General features: G+C 38.6%; 1 protein-coding gene across 1 annotated transcript in view; it reads left to right on the top strand.

Annotated features, from left to right (window-relative positions):
- Positions 1 to 14452, top strand: part of rnf165a (ring finger protein 165a) — a 16250-nt gene extending 1798 nt beyond the window's left edge. The window contains 8 exon segments of the mRNA XM_036214549.1: positions 10106 to 10302; positions 10304 to 10404; positions 10483 to 10605; positions 10742 to 10868; positions 10982 to 11086; positions 11329 to 11424; positions 11516 to 11619; positions 14229 to 14452. Of these exon segments, the coding sequence (XP_036070442.1) occupies positions 10106 to 10302; positions 10304 to 10404; positions 10483 to 10605; positions 10742 to 10868; positions 10982 to 11086; positions 11329 to 11424; positions 11516 to 11619; positions 14229 to 14346 (971 nt within the window). The 3' untranslated portion in view covers positions 14347 to 14452.
- Positions 14453 to 15811: the final 1359 nt, after the last annotated feature.

The following is a 15811-nucleotide window of genomic DNA, read 5'->3' on the forward strand; positions in this document are numbered from 1 at the left end:
GAAAAAAGCGACATGTAAACAGAGCTGACACCGAACGGAAAATAACATTAGCTGTCTTGCTAGCAGCGACGTCGAATCAAATTAACCGCTAAAAAGCACCGTTGTGTTAATTAATATATTTAATGACAAACGGGCTATTAAAAATAGATGTTTTATTACAAGAAATTAAACCGCAGCTGTCTATTTTCTGTTTTATTTATCGAATTAGCATTCATTTAACGCAATTTTCTCAAAAATATTAACTTTAGCTAATTATACTTTTATAAATTGGTTAAATATGACCTTATTCAATCATGTAAAATATATAATATATACATTTTTGTCGTCCGTTTAGCATTCACAAATCCTTTGTGGCGTAGAAATGGATCAAACAAGCTGCGGTACAATTTACAATATTAAAAATTGGACACAAACCGCAGCAGGCCATCTGTGTTGATTATGTAATAATAACAGTAGTGACTTGACACGAGCATTGTTAGAAACTACATGCAGTAGCACCAATGATTTCATTGTGCTTTTATTTGTGTTCTTTTTTCCTGTTCCATAGTATCGAGGCTGGCTCCACATTCCGCATTTCTCAGACCTTTGTCCCCCTCCATTGTGTAGCTAACGATCATCTGCTGCTGTCTGCCGTAGCCTCTGCCTGTTCTCTGCATCTAGCTGTATTGTGAACCCCTTCTACCTCATTTCCTCTTTCCATCTGAAGACGACATTGGCATTAAAACCGAGTTCCCACTCATGCCGTATCCTTCTGTGTAACAGACTAAAGAATAACACTTTCTGTAGAAAACAGTTTGTCTTTATTTAAACTGTCACGTTGCTCTTTAGCAAATAACCCATAGTAGCATTGTTATTTTTTTTTAATTACTGCAGGCTGTCATTGTGATTCTCCCATTCAGTGTGGATAGACGACATTCTGCTGTAAATTTCTGTAAAGTGGATACATTTTGATCCTTTGCTTTAATTAGAAGTGCCTCCACCATTTGCATTTAAAAAATATAGGTGCACTGTGCCTGAATTTGCTGTAAATAAAGGGCCTCCCTTGAGGCCATTGACTGTATATGAAAACTGGACTGACTGAGTGTGACGTCACTCATAGAAACGGCATACTTCCAGCTTTAATGAAATGAGTCGCCATGTTGGAACTAGATAATTCCAGTAACCGATTGGTCTGAGTCAACATTTCTATACCAACTACTCTACCCAATAAGGAGTGAGCTTGTTGGAAGGCCACGCCCCTTCCACTTGAAAGTGGGCCACATAAGGATATTTCCTAACTCTTAAAAGACTATACAGTGTAGGATTATCCAGTGCTCTGGATTTTAAAAGGATCAGAAACCATCCTTATTTCTTTTTTTTAAACATCAAATATAATATCAGCCATTTACAGATGTAAAAACCTAAAAAATATAAAAATTTTCCTAATTATATGTACAAATTCACAGTGTTCTGATAATGAAACTTGGATAATTTATAAAAAAAAATGTACATAAAAAAGAAATTGCCAGACGCAATGCATCGCCCATGTACTGAGCATAGATGCACACAAGTTTTTTGCAAAGACTTCTGGGAAACTTTTAAAGCACTTGATTTTGGAATTATAGGCTATGTCCAAATTTCCACCCTAATCTCTCACTACTTAAAAAAACAAAATAATGCCGGACTATCTAGTGCCCTGGATTTTAAAAGCAATGCAGACACCATAATCGCTACTTTTCTTTCATTGTTTTAAACGCCAGATATGAAATCACCGATTTTTCAAAGTGAAAATCTAATCAATACGAACATTTTACATCTATCTATGACTGCACAGTGTTTCGATGATGATTAAACACATTTTTTTTTGCAAAAAATATTCAAATGCAATGCATTGTGTTCTATAATCACAAATGTAGCGAGCATCGTTGCACGCTAGTTTTTTCCAAAGACTTCTGGGAAATTTCTGGGGCACTCGATTTTGGAATTGTAGATTTGGGCACCCCTACCAAATGGTGAACACACTAAATAGTGCACTAAGTAGTGAAGGAATTCGGATACAATCGTAATCAAACATTTTAACGTGAGACTACTTCCAGCTATTGAGGCTTCTGATTGGTCTGATAATAACTTTAAAACTAGCAATAAAGAAAAAATATAGTGAAAAAAATGTATGATTAGCAAGAACATGTTCAAAGCAAGAATAGTTATTCTAAAAATGAGTAATAGCTGTTTTTTTCTGTATTGAAGTCTATGAGATTTTGGCTTATTGGAGCCAGCGGGTACTTCCTGTTTGGAACGCGAAAGGGGAGGGGTCACTCAGTCCAGTTCTCATATTCAGTCTGTGCTTAAACCCAACAACTGAAGTGGTTTTTGATGGTCCGCTGCACCAGTTATTACAGCGTACAGCAGTTGGTTTTAGTCTTGAATTGATTTCCCAACAAAAAGCTTCAGTTCCTCCTCTCTTTTGAGAACCTATTTCCAGAATGCTATCCACTTTACAGGAATGTTTATATCCTGCACTGCTGTAGAAATCCTTTTTTTTAGAATCAAAATGTTTTTTCTTCTTTTGGTTGTGATTCTTCTACCTTATGTTCTTTGTATTAGAACCTAATGCATGGTCATTTTTTATGCTTTTTGTTTTTTTTCCACATTGAACAGCAGATTCCAATGTAATCTTTGTTTAGAGATGTCCCTGCTCTACTGAAATGTGCTGTAAGCATCTACATCTACTCATTGGATGCTGCTTATCTGTTAACCCTATACGAAGAGCATGGTCGGGCCTTTTTTATTTGCATGGTACTATGGTTATGTAGGCTATATTACTCCTATTATTACGTTTATCACACAGTGCCAAACTCACTAATATTTTTCCAATAAAGACTAGTTCTCTTCCTAACCTTCAGTGTGCTTTTTGCTGATTTCCATGTGTTCCCTCCCTCTTCCTCCTCCTCTTCCTCCTCCCCACACCGTGCTGTCACTGAGACGGTCCCCTCACTTTCTATGTGCTCTCATTTTCCAGCTGTCTTTGACAGTCTCCTCAAGTTTCTGCTCTCCTTATTTTTGGAGCTGGAGCATCCACAGCATTATAAAAAAACAAAAAAACATTGATATTTCCCGATCAGACACTGTCATTCACTCTAAATCCATTCACTTCAAATGGAAACTGCCTCCCTCACATCCACTCATTGGTGCTCATTGGTGTTAACACAGAAGTCGGTATAAGTGGGAAAAGTCATATTTTTCTTATAGTACACATGTTACTGTGGATTCCTTGAAGGTATAAAGTTGAACAATGTCTTAACTCACTTTTCCAGGATTTTCAGGTTCTTCAAAATAACCCTAAAGCTTCAAATTGATTGAAGTAATTAAAAAAAACATGTATAATTTTCTGAGACATTCTGTTTGGATGTTAATAGAGTCTCAAAGACGCCTTGGGGGTAAAATAGTTGGTCACGCTCAGTCACAGTCGAGCTTATTACAGGGGGACAAGAACTATCACAGATCAAGCTTCACAACTCTGACTCACAACAGCAAGACCAGCAGGTCTATTTTAATCCCAGCACACAGATTGGTGCCGGTGCCAAAAAGAAAAATCAATGGTAATAACAAGGCTGGACTTCATTTCTTTTCCCTTAATTTCTGGACACAAATGTTCCCAAAGATAAGATAAAAAGCCCGGATGGATCTATCAAATCGGAATTTGAAAATAATTATTGCTCTAGTAATGTTCGATTGGGAGGTGTGTAAGCTAGCTGTAAACAGAGAACTCTCTGTAACTTAGAGGAAAAAGAGGGGGCGGGGTTGCCCTGCGCCTGCAGCCCCGCCCACAACAGAGGTATTTCTAATAGTTCTAAGCTGGTGCTCAGCAGAAACTATGTCCTATTAAACGACACAAGATTTTTGACACTTTTAAAATCCTATAGCAGGTCTTTAAATTTCAAAATCTTATCATTTTGAGTTGTAATAACAATTTTAGAGTTCATTCTTTCATCTTAAAAGTTTCAATATTTGAACTAAATGTATAGACATGCAAAACTCTTATAGCATGTAGAAATACTTTTTTAAATAGAAGTCCAGATCATTATAAGTATGACAAAGCTACTTTAGGACAAGTAGAAGAGCAAGAGTTGAAGAGAACTACTCAGTTTGTTGAAGAACACCAGCCTCTCAGTGTGTTAAGTTCAAAAATCGGTTGCCATGGAAACTGTTCCTGGAATGGAAAACCCAACTTCTCCTGCATCCTGAGATTTACAATCCTCTTTCTGAAGCAGATCTCAGCTTTATCTCAGAACCAGAGAACAAATCCACGTTTCCAGCTGATGGTTTCTGATCAGAGAACTGGTTTTTAATCAAAGATACGAACAAGTGAGTCACATGTCTATCAAAATGTAGATACGACACCAGTCAGGTTTGAGCTTAAATTTTGTGGATCCTTTTCACAAAATTTTTTTTTTTTTAATTCCCTTTTGGAAAATAAGGAAGTAGAGATTTTTACAATTGTTTTTGGTTTTAGCTTTTTCTTTGGTACTTTTTCATCACATTTGACCCCAAACTGTGTTTTTTTTTTCTTTTTGTGGATTTTTAAATGGGATCCATCTTTTAGTGTTTGAATCAATACAAGATTCAAATAATTGATTTAGTTGACTTAAAGCAGGGATTACTGAGAACATTTCTTGAATGTAAAACTGTGATTTCCTCATACACTTCAGAATTTGGTTGGTTGAAACCAAGAAGAAAAACTAGAACTTGTTTGCTCTTGCTAACTTATAATGACAAAGAGGGCTTATCTAAAAAAATGAATTGGTCAAGTTCACAACTCCTTATTTAAAATACATTATTTACATTTTCTTTTTCAGGTAAAAAACTGATTTTCTGTAAGATTTCAAAGTAAAAATTGATGATCAGGGCAATGAAACTCCCAGTCTTGTTCAGTTTAAATCAATAATTCTGATAAAACTTTTTTTTATTAAATTTTATTTATTTAGTAGAGACTGATATAAAAACATAGACGGCAAAGCAGCAGTCCCATGCCCATATCCTCATGCTTGTAGCAAGAGCTAATTTTTCAGCATTTGTCCCCAGATGGGCTTTTTATACCATAAAATAATGTTGATAAGACAGAAAATAAAACAAGAAAAATCTCTTAGAATGAAAAGTTTTCAAAAATATTTTAATTGAATGATATCTTGACTTGTAAATTAAAATCTATCGAATCAATATTTGATCACAGACACATGGTCTTATTGACGGGTTTTTGCATTTCTTTTAATTACATCTTTTGATGTGTACCGTACTTTACTTTGTTCGATACAATTCAAAAGGTTATATTTACTTGAGGATTTGTTTTGCTCTTGCTAGTTCGTTAGCTGGATACAGTCTGTCAAAATCCAAACGGTCACAGGGTTCTTTTACAGGAGAACCAAGACCTTTTAAGGTGGACGAGTTGACTTCAGGTGACTTTATTTATGCGCTTTCCTGAAGATTAAACCGTCCAGTTTAAGCAAGAATCAATGGTCACACAAAACGTTCATTTGTTGTGTTTGAAAACTTTAGCAACAATATAAGATATTCTTTGACTGTTCATACAATCAACGTGAATCAGCTAATTTAATGTCGGTTGCTTAATTACTTCACTATTGTAAAATATTGCTTTTCTACACTTCAGAATCCACTAGAATTACGTTAATTGGGCAATTGGTTAAAGAGTTATGGTATTCGAAAGAATGTCAATGTAAATTTCCAGTAATCTGAATCATTTGGCAGGTGTGATAGAAAGGAGACATACTGTTTCTGAACCACACCAGGATTCACTTGCAAAGACCAAGAAACAGGACAATCTTTCTTCTTTGATTGACAGAGCTTCAGTGAGCTCTCACAGAAGACGACCCGGTTGCAGACAAGATGGCGGCTGAAAAAGCTTTAGCCTGAAAGAAGTCAAGAACTAGAACATCTGAACCCCCGCACGCCACACATTTCGGTCAAAAATATTCTTATTTTGGTCGAAACGGACAAATATAACTGCGACCCTAACAGTTACGTTTTAGTTACGGTTTAAGTTTTGGGCCTTTAACACCTGAGGCGTCTCTGTCAAAACCTCCAATGCTCTTTGTCATACGTAACATCTTACATGGTCAACATAAATTAGCTGATCTAGAAAGAAAAGCGGTTTCGCGCTGGTAAGCAACTGTTTAAAACGGCTTTTCGCCAATATGCAACACATTGCTAATATAAAGCATTATATACCGGTGCAAAGTCGCTTTTCTCTGTGACAGAATAAACTGTTCTCTATTTGTCGTGTAAAAGGTTTAAGCTAACTGCGGTCAAACGTAAACACTAGTTTGGTCTTTAATAAAAGTGGCTTCACCTCTAAAAGCTTATGGAATTTCCGGCTCGGGCTAATGATATTTGGGAATTTTAGTTTCCGGCTAACGATTTTCAGCCACCATCTTGTCTTCCACCAGGTCCTCTTTAAATATAGAGGTAGGGAGAAGTAGTAGGGGTAGAAGAGGGATTCAGATTCTGCCTCGGTTTTTGCAAGTGAATCCTTACAGTGTAAATGCAAACAGACCATTGGGCCAAACACAGGGGAACCAAAGGGAGTATTTCTTATTTTTCTTTTAGAAACAAACGTGCTAATTTGAATGCTGCCTAAAATAGTTCAAAAACAAAATTGTGTGAGCGATTCAAGGTCGTTTATGAGTGTCTTCCCTGCTAGCTTCAGCGACAGATTTATAAATGACAGGGCAGCTGCGACGCACATGTTCATGGGCAGCTGCTGCAGTCAAATGACCATGTCTTTATCAATCCGAGGCACAGGGGGGGAAAAGGTCAGTGAAAAGTGTTGAAGTGTGGGCCATGCGGGGGTCTTTACACCTGCTTTTTCCTTTTTAGCTGCATGCATGGCGCAGGCTCCGCCTGTGAGCACAGCTAAAGATGATAAACGAGTGCACCGGCAGAGGACAGGAGTAAAACGTAGAGGGGAGGTGTGTGATATGTGTGAAACAAAAGGAGCTCGGGGAAGGGTTCATGCCAGAGTGCTGCAGTAGCAGGTGGGCGGGGCCCTTGCTCCGTCATTTACATGGCGTACTGCGGCCACGTTGTGGGGGAGGGGCTGCTGCCTGTGCAGCAAAGCGGCGCTGAGGTGAAGGTGTTCGGATGGGAGTCTATCCAGCACCAGTCTGCTATTTTCATGCATTTGGTGATGTCATAATTAACATATCCTGCAGCTCTGCAGCATTGTGTTAATTATTCATGTCAGCTGTTGGTGCTTGATAAGGGCACAGAGGCTAATCATTTGATATATGAGCCTCAGACTGAGATCATTTTTGTTAGGACTTAAGCAACCAATCTAATGTTTCTGCTGAATTTTTTAGCTTTTGTGGCTTCTGCGGCTTTTCATATCAAGCTAAACCACGGATTACTGTTAGTACAAATGAAAGAAGCAGTTGAATATTTTTGGAAAACATGCATATTTGTTTAGCTTAGGTGGTTCCAAATATATCTGTCATTACAACTACTAGTTATCTCAGTTTAGTTAAGATTAATTTAGATTAAGCTCAATTCATCCTAATTTAGATTTGTTTAGGTTAGTCTGATGAGAACTCTGGACTGCAAGGACCACATTGTTTATGGAATTCTTCTTTCCTACTGTGCCTTCAAGCAAAAATTTTGGCCCTGTCACATACCCAAAAACTAAAATGTGCATACATCTAGTACCTGGTGACAATTAGTCATGGGTAAAGTGGACCCCCCACCCCACCCCAACTGTTTTCTTATACAAATGTGGCCAAAAAGTTCAGAGACATGCTACAGAGTTAAATCTACAACCACAACCAAGTTATGTTGACCTTTGACCTTGGGTAGTGGCTGCCATCTTGAGTTTTTAAAAATAAAATTCACCTTTAGTCCCAAATTCCAATTCAAACTCCTCCTAGGGATTTTGATCTATTACTTCATGATGGTTTGAGCATCATTGGAAGCTACTTGGGGAAAAATGTTGGTTCTAGAAGATGTGGGTTTTGGCTACATTAGAGTGGCGATTTGGAAAGGTGCCATTCCCCTGTTGCTCGCACATTTTTCACCAGAACATTTAATACAGGAATCGTTGGCTTAACCTGAGCAGAACAATATAACATACAGCATAATAGGAATGTGGGCAGGGTTAACAAAAAAACCTCTGTTGCCAAGGAAATTTATAAATTTACTTTTGTGGATTCTTCTAAAACCTTTATTGACCTGTTTGTTACCTCCAGGTGATCCAAAAGTAAAATGGTTGCTATGGAGATAAAACTAACAGAAAAGCCACCATTTTGAAAAAAGCATTATTTTTCATGAATTTGTCCTGTGCAGCTCTGACCAGGGTGAGAGGGGTAGAAGAGGAGAGTGGGGTGTGTGTAAAATAAATAACAGTATATAGAGATGGATAAAAACCCTGTGATATCACTCACAGAAAAAGCCTTACCTTTGGTTCCAAAGAAATTAGCTTAATTCGGTCACCATTTTTCCGTGATGTAGATGTCGCCATGTTGGAACCAGATTACATTAGAAAGCAGTGATTGGTCCAAGTCGGTCAACATTTCTATGGCAACCACTCTCGCTAATCAGGAGTGAGATGAGTAGAAGTTGGGTGGGGTGGTTAGCACCTGTGAACCATACAATGTTGCTTGCAGATTCAATTCAACACTTTTTAAAATCTATTTTCTCAAATTATCTGCTATTTAACCTAATCAAGCTCTAAATTTGAAATAGGTTGTACACTTTGGCAACCAGGCAAATCTTGACTTATCCTCAACAATTCTACACCTTTACTTAGCTTGTGGTAAACGTTTAAATTGACTGCGGTTCTGAACGCACCATAAACCAAGAATCTGATCCTGAAAGTTGTACAGCTGAAATGAAAAGTTTGAGCAGCAATTATTTATCTCACCTCTCAGCAGCTTTTCTTTCTTTGAACTAACAGAAATTACTATTGATTTTTTTTTCTTTTACTTTTTTTGGAGTAAATCAACACCAGTGGCTCAACGAGGATGCGAGACACTCTCACATCGGCTTTGTCTCCAAAATGAAGCGCGGGGAGGAAAGAAATGGAGGGATTAGATTTTATGAGAAAGGCGTATTTTCTTTTTATTGGACTTTATGGAAAATCTGTGGTTAAATGGTACTTTAATGGGTAGATGTAATTTAGAGCCTCTCTCAGCTTTCGGAATTAGACCAAATGAATGCTTTTTTCATGTTCAATGAAGAGATTGGTCAATTAGTCTATTTGTGAATTATAAATATTATGTCATTTCGATTTTTAATGTAATCCATAGGATTTTAACAAGATTGAAGCCTGGAGTGGGTCGGATATGTAGACTAGTTTAGTCAGACAATTTCAACAAGATTGGAGAAAATGTAGTAAAAAAAATGGATTTTAAAAGGTTAGTTATGTGATAGTTTTTTTAAGTCTATCTTCTTGTCAATCAAAAACTAGTATTTGATTAAACACTAATTTAAGTCCTTATATAATCAAAATAGATGATTTAACCCCTTCATGTCTGAATTTATTCTAAATTTAAAAAAAAAATCTTCAAAGTGATGCTAAATTAGATGAAATGAAATAGTGCAAATGCTATAAAAAATAAAATAAAATGAACACATCGGCACAGCTGTCATGAATAAAAAATAAAACAATACAAACAATTTTTTAAAACCACGATGTACATGTTTGTTTTTAAAGTAAAGATGGAGCTTTTACCATGGGAGTCGATGGGGACTTGCTTCCTTTTGAAACCAGCCTCCAGTGGTCATTTGAGGAACTGCAACATTTGATGCTTTCAGGTTTGGTTCTAATTTAAGAATAAAGGGTCGGGGCTTATTACTTTTGAAGAGTTACAAGTCTTTGGTTTAAAATTAGCTTTCTATTGTCACAAGATGTGAAAAAAATATTTAAAATATAATTTTTTACAAGATCTAAAGGTTAAATCTCAAGTCCTGGCATTTAAGATTCGTGTGTATCTCAAGTCCAAGTCTTAAGGCCAAGTTGCCGTGTCATCCATGTTGTGTTGTCTGTCACGTCTTGTGTTTTCGTCTACTTCTGTTTTGGTGTTTTTCATTGAATCTGATCCCTTCCCTTGATTTTCCGTAGGCGTGCACTTCAGCAGGCATCAGCACAGTCATGCAACCTCCTGCCGACACTTTCACCTGGGCGCTCCACAGGCACCCATCACATCTGAGTTTTCTCTGGGAACTGCCAGCCAGCCCCCACAGACAGGCCTGGCCGCCCACCTGTCCCCCACACACCACCTCACTGCCCTACTCGCACCCCCTCAGTTTCAGGATGTGGCCCTCGTGGCCCTCATTCCTACCTCAGGCCTTGCACCAGCAATACCTCATCCAGCAGCAGCTCCTGGAGGCGCAGCACCGCAGGATCCTCCCGCACTCCAGGTAGTCACTCAGCTACAGTAAACACAAATAGAGATGCACAGGCAGGGAAAAATAAAACCCAACACCATTCAATTTCAGAAGAACACAGGATCGGGTTCCTCAGAACCACAGACTGCGATCAGGCTATGAATACTCCCCTCCGCTCCATGTCCCCCCACCAATATCTCAACAGCCACGGTACTTGGCAGAAGGCACCGACTGGTGAGTCTGTCTGACACTAATGAGTCCTGCAGAGAGGAGAAATTATCCCACCAGTTTATCTCTGCGCCTATCCATCTGTCACACTGTCTGGCGTGAGTCATAATGCAGCTTTTGTCACACACCTGTCCTTCTTCAGGGATCTCAGCGTAGATGCCGGGCTTCCTCATCAGTACCAGCTTCAGCAGCTTCCTCAGCACTATCAGCATTATTTGGTCTCCCCTCGAATGCACCACTTCCCCAGGAACTCTTCCTCTTCTCAACTGGTACGCTGGTTTTACCTCCTGCAATTCATGAATACTATAATTCATAAAACAAATGTGACCTTAATTTCTTCACAAGTGTGAAGGAAGTAACAAAATCCTTTTTGTTTTAATAGGTTGTCCATGAAATCCGAAACTACCCGTACCCACAGCTGCATCTGTTGGCTTTTCAAAGTCTGAATCCCTCGAGGCATGCCACTGCTGTGCGGGAAAGTTACGAGGTGAATCTGTTTCTAAATTTGTTTGAAACACTTTATTCTCATGTGACACAGTGCCATTCTGCTGTAACTCTATTCTAGCTCTGGGTAAATTTAGCTGCTGTCTCCAAGCTTTAGACCAATTTGGTTCTTGCTTAAGATGAAAGCTTTAAGGTGCTTTTCTGACCTTGAAAACTGAAGCAGCGTCACCTCAGTTGCTGTGTGTTGAGTGCTCTTTCATACTGAACATTACTGCCTTTGTGCAGGAGCTTTTGCAGCTGGAGGACCGACTTGGAAGTGTCAGCAGAGGAGCTGTACAGACAACCATCGAGAGATTCACATTTCCTCACAAGTATAAGAAGGTGTGACAGCAAACAAGATCTCACTGACACAAAAGCAGTCCATTTTTATTTTATTTTTTGGCACTTTATTTATGTCTGCGTAACCTGACAGAGAAAGCCCCTGCAGCTGAAGATTGGTGAAGAAGAGGAGGAAACAGATGTGGATGAAAAGTGTACCATCTGTTTGTCCATGCTGGAGGATGGAGAGGACGTCAGGTGAGGGATTTATCTTAAATCTGTAAATTATGGTGTCAAAAGAAAAGGCAGATCAGGACTATAGTTAAATTTTAACCCTGTAAAGCACTCTATAATCACAGAATGGACAGAAATGTCAATTTTTTAGGAAATAAGATGTTTTTAAATCCTTAAAGGAAACCCACAGGAAAAGCTTTCCAACATATTTTTTTATAAAGAGATATAGATGACATAAATTGTGATCTATGGGTGATTTTGGTAACTTTTCAGGAAAAATAGCACCTTGTTTACTCACTGTCTCAAATTTAATAAACAAACTGTACTATAAAGAAAGAATTATCAACACATTTTGAATTATTTCAATACAGCAAGTAGTCACTTAAAAAAAATTATAGCAAAAGAGGAGTTTTTCTGACAATAAAGTTTTAAAATTTTGCTAAACTTTTACCCTAAAAGTGTTTTGGAGATTTCATGGAGGCAGCCATTTTGAAATAAGCAGGAAAAGCCATTCTACTGCCCCTAGTGGAATGACAATGCACTACAGGGTAGAAAACATGGACCAAGTTATATAAAATGGGTTTATGAGGACATATTTGATCATGCTAATGAGATAAAGGTCACAGAAATGTATGTATCCGCCCAGCATATTTTCTACATAACAAAACACTGTTTTTTAAATGACATTTTTTTGTTTTCCCCGTGACTTGAATAAAAAAAAATGCAAATTTAAGCTTAATTGTCTTTATATATGTCCTCCATCATCCGAAAAATGTCAAAAGAACACATTAAAAACACCAACAATATAATTTTCATCAGCGTGGGTCTTTACAGGTTGATCCAGAAGATGCTTTGCTGCAAACCCGACTATTTTCTTCAGTTCTGATTCAGCTGAAGAGTATTCCTCCTTAAGTGCTTGGCACTATGTCATTCAGCTCAAGCAGTGAAAAATCAATAAGCAGCAAAACGTCTTCTAAATCAACCTCTGAAGTCCCGTTTCCCTGAAGAACAGAATCCTGTGTTTCTGCTCAAAAAAGACAAGAGAACCCTGTGAAGTTCAAAAGCATATACCTCACAAATATTTTATCAAACAAATGAACTTCTTTGGGTGTAATGTTTGAAAATGTAAAGGAATCGGAAAAGCACAAAAGCTACTTCTAGAGAAATTTAAAAAACTGAACAATTGAAATGCGTCAATGATGTTGAAGTTTTATATTCTTTGCATTTTTTACGTTTTTTTTTTCCAAATTCAACCTTTAGAATAAACGTTAAACTAAGTTTCTCAATATTTCTAAGAATATATTAAACATCTCTTTCATTGTGTGGATTGCAGATCCATTAGAAACATTTTTTGCACAATCTGACCTACAAAAGTTCAATCAACTAAACATCTAAAGTTGTTATTTGAGGTCCTTGAATGTCTCCTTTAACAGCATAAAAACATTTTTCTTTGATTTTTTCAAACCAAATCTAGGATGTCAAACATTAAAAATATACAATAAAATTCATGTTGGATTTGACCAATTTTCCCCCCTGAAAAGGTCTAAGTAGGTTAAATTTTTGCAAATTTGGAAAAATTAACAGCTGGAAAGCACTTTTCTTTCCACAAGGACTTCATGTGTAAACAAAGTTAGACAGAAAGTTTTATGGTGTCCTACATTGGAAATGCACGTTCAAGTGGCCACTTTCAATTGAAAGTCTATGTACGTTCACACTGGCTGCGTTCCAGCGTAATTAAAAAGTCTAATTAAATGCACTTCAACATGAATTTCAGGCTTCTGCATTCAGGACGCTCGCGTTCACGTGCAAGTTTTTTAAGTCCGGTTCTATGTATAAATCAGCCGTTCATTGATCGCATGCTGGAAGTTCAACTAGATGAACTTCTTGACGGTCTCGTATTTGGTGGTGACATGTGGGTAACATCCTTTTCATAAGGGAACCGTTTAAAAACCGATCAGGTGGGACAGCCTAATAATTGCGGTTTTGTTTCATACATTTATAAGAACAGAGCTGTAAATAAAAGCCTGGAGCAAGAGTTGCAGAATTTGCACCGCTTTTACATTTCACATCAAGCCTCTTCCAACTGTAGGTGGTGGGTGAGCGATAGTAAACAGTAAAAAAACAAAAGAAGCCCATCCCTACCGCCACCTGCTTGTCTGGTGTGAACACCACCGGCTGTACATGAATACAGCACATTCTTGAACGCGCCACACGTGACTTGTATGAAACGTACCTTATGTAAACACTTGTAAATACGCATTTAGAGTTGTGAAATAAAAAGTTTGGAGCAAAACATTTTACACCAACCCTCTATGACTGGAAGTATCGGGTCGCAACAGTCCAGTGTGAACGCCATACACACTCAAGAATGCTTGATTGGTGTGTTCCTGAATGTGCCCGATGTGTACTTAGCATTAGAGCCCTCAGCTTAGAAAAAAAAAAAAAGAGCGTCGCTTTTAAGCATGCAGGAGCTCAGCTGTCGCAGAAGCATGTGAGACCAGTGACTGAACAGAAGTCTTGTACAACATGATACTCTCCCCTGAATGTGAACACAATTGTCAGCTCAGAGGAATTCACGCACACCCATGAGAATCCTCACTGACCCCATGTTCATCTGCCTCTTGTTTCTGCAGGAGACTTCCCTGCATGCACCTCTTCCACCAGGGCTGCGTGGACCAGTGGTTGGCCACCAGCAGGAAGTGTCCAATCTGTCGAGTTGACATCGAAACACAGCTGAGCCCCGACAGCTGATGGGATTCAGCTCGATCTCTCGTTTGGTTTCTTTGCTTCTTCCACTCCCCTTCTATTGTGCGGGGTGTTTTTGCCAAATGTCTAAAGACTTCATGTGACATAACAACCCCTCTGATTCATGCTTTACTGAGCCAAACCAGAACCGAGAGAGGCTGCAAAGGGCTCTCTTTATATAGAAGCACATTCATTTGGGAGAAAAAGACACATACACGCTACTGTACACAGGGTTTACTTGTAGCTTGCTGGTTGTTAGTAGGGTTTTGTCGCTGTTGTGGTGTTGTACTGTTGGTAGCCACGGGCTGTGTAGCATGTCCTCAAAGCCATGACACAATTTCCTAAGAGAGAAAAATGTGGCGCCACGCACAGCGTTGGCGCCTTTTCCTCTCTTTGCTGTCTCTTTCTAGTGATATATTAATAAATTATATATATTTCTCTTATTCAGCCAGCCAGAATGCCACAAACACTAAAGCTTTGATGCTATGTTTACCTAAAGATCATTTGTGGTTGTAGTAGAGTAGCAGCAACCAATAAGTGACACCTGGTGCGCATTTTTGGGGGCCAAGCACCGGCTAGCTGAGTGTTTTGATCCCATCATGCAGCTTTTGACATTTTTGCAATACAGTTGTACCTTTAACTTCGGTTGGATGTCACGTGAGATTGTGAGTAGGTCTCCTTCACTGCCGCGGAAAAGTGTGAGTGCATTGGATTTTTTTTATATATAAACAGGTAAAAGTGTTTTACCAAAATGCATTTTGTTGAAGTGTAGCTTATCTGCTCACAGGTTTTGTGTGTGTTTGTGTGTGTTCAGTGTATGACTGAAAGCCTAGCAAAAGTGGATGTTTGCCGAAGTTGACCACGACCCCTTAAAAGGTTGTTAGCATATAGCATGACCACTTGAGTGCTTTTACAACACTAAGCCAAAAAAAAGGGATTAAAAAAAATGGAAGCTGTACTGCAGGTGCATCTATATCTCTCAGCTGGGCTTGTGTGTGCTACAAATGCACGGTTCTATGTTGTTTAGAATGGTACAGAAAAGCCTGTGCATGGCTTATTGTTTGAGCTTTGATAATAATTGAAACACTAATTAAAAAAAAAAAAAAGTCAGTCAGCAGTTGCTCCCCTGACTCATCCTTGGTGGTAGCGACGGGATCCTGTTGATGTTTACCTTATTGCCTAAAGAGCAAGCACACGTGACGATAGTTAAAGCAACAAAAAAGTTCTGTTTTTGGTACTGCGTTCACATCCGTTCATGTTTAGGTAGAGATCCACGCGGCGTTTGAGCTGGGAGAAGAGCTTCTGCATATTGATCTAGTGTATTACTGTGACGGACCTCCCTCGTGGTTGCTATGCTGGTTGCTATGCTGTATTGCTAGAACATGTAGAACGTGATGCGACTGAGGCAGCCTCCTCCTTGTGGTGCACTTGGACAGCAGGGAAACATTGAGGCTGTTGGAGTGAGGCTTTG

This window comes from Oryzias melastigma, linkage group LG12, assembly GCF_002922805.2.
Source record: "Oryzias melastigma strain HK-1 linkage group LG12, ASM292280v2, whole genome shotgun sequence".
Classification (NCBI taxonomy): Eukaryota; Metazoa; Chordata; class Actinopteri; order Beloniformes; family Adrianichthyidae; genus Oryzias; species Oryzias melastigma.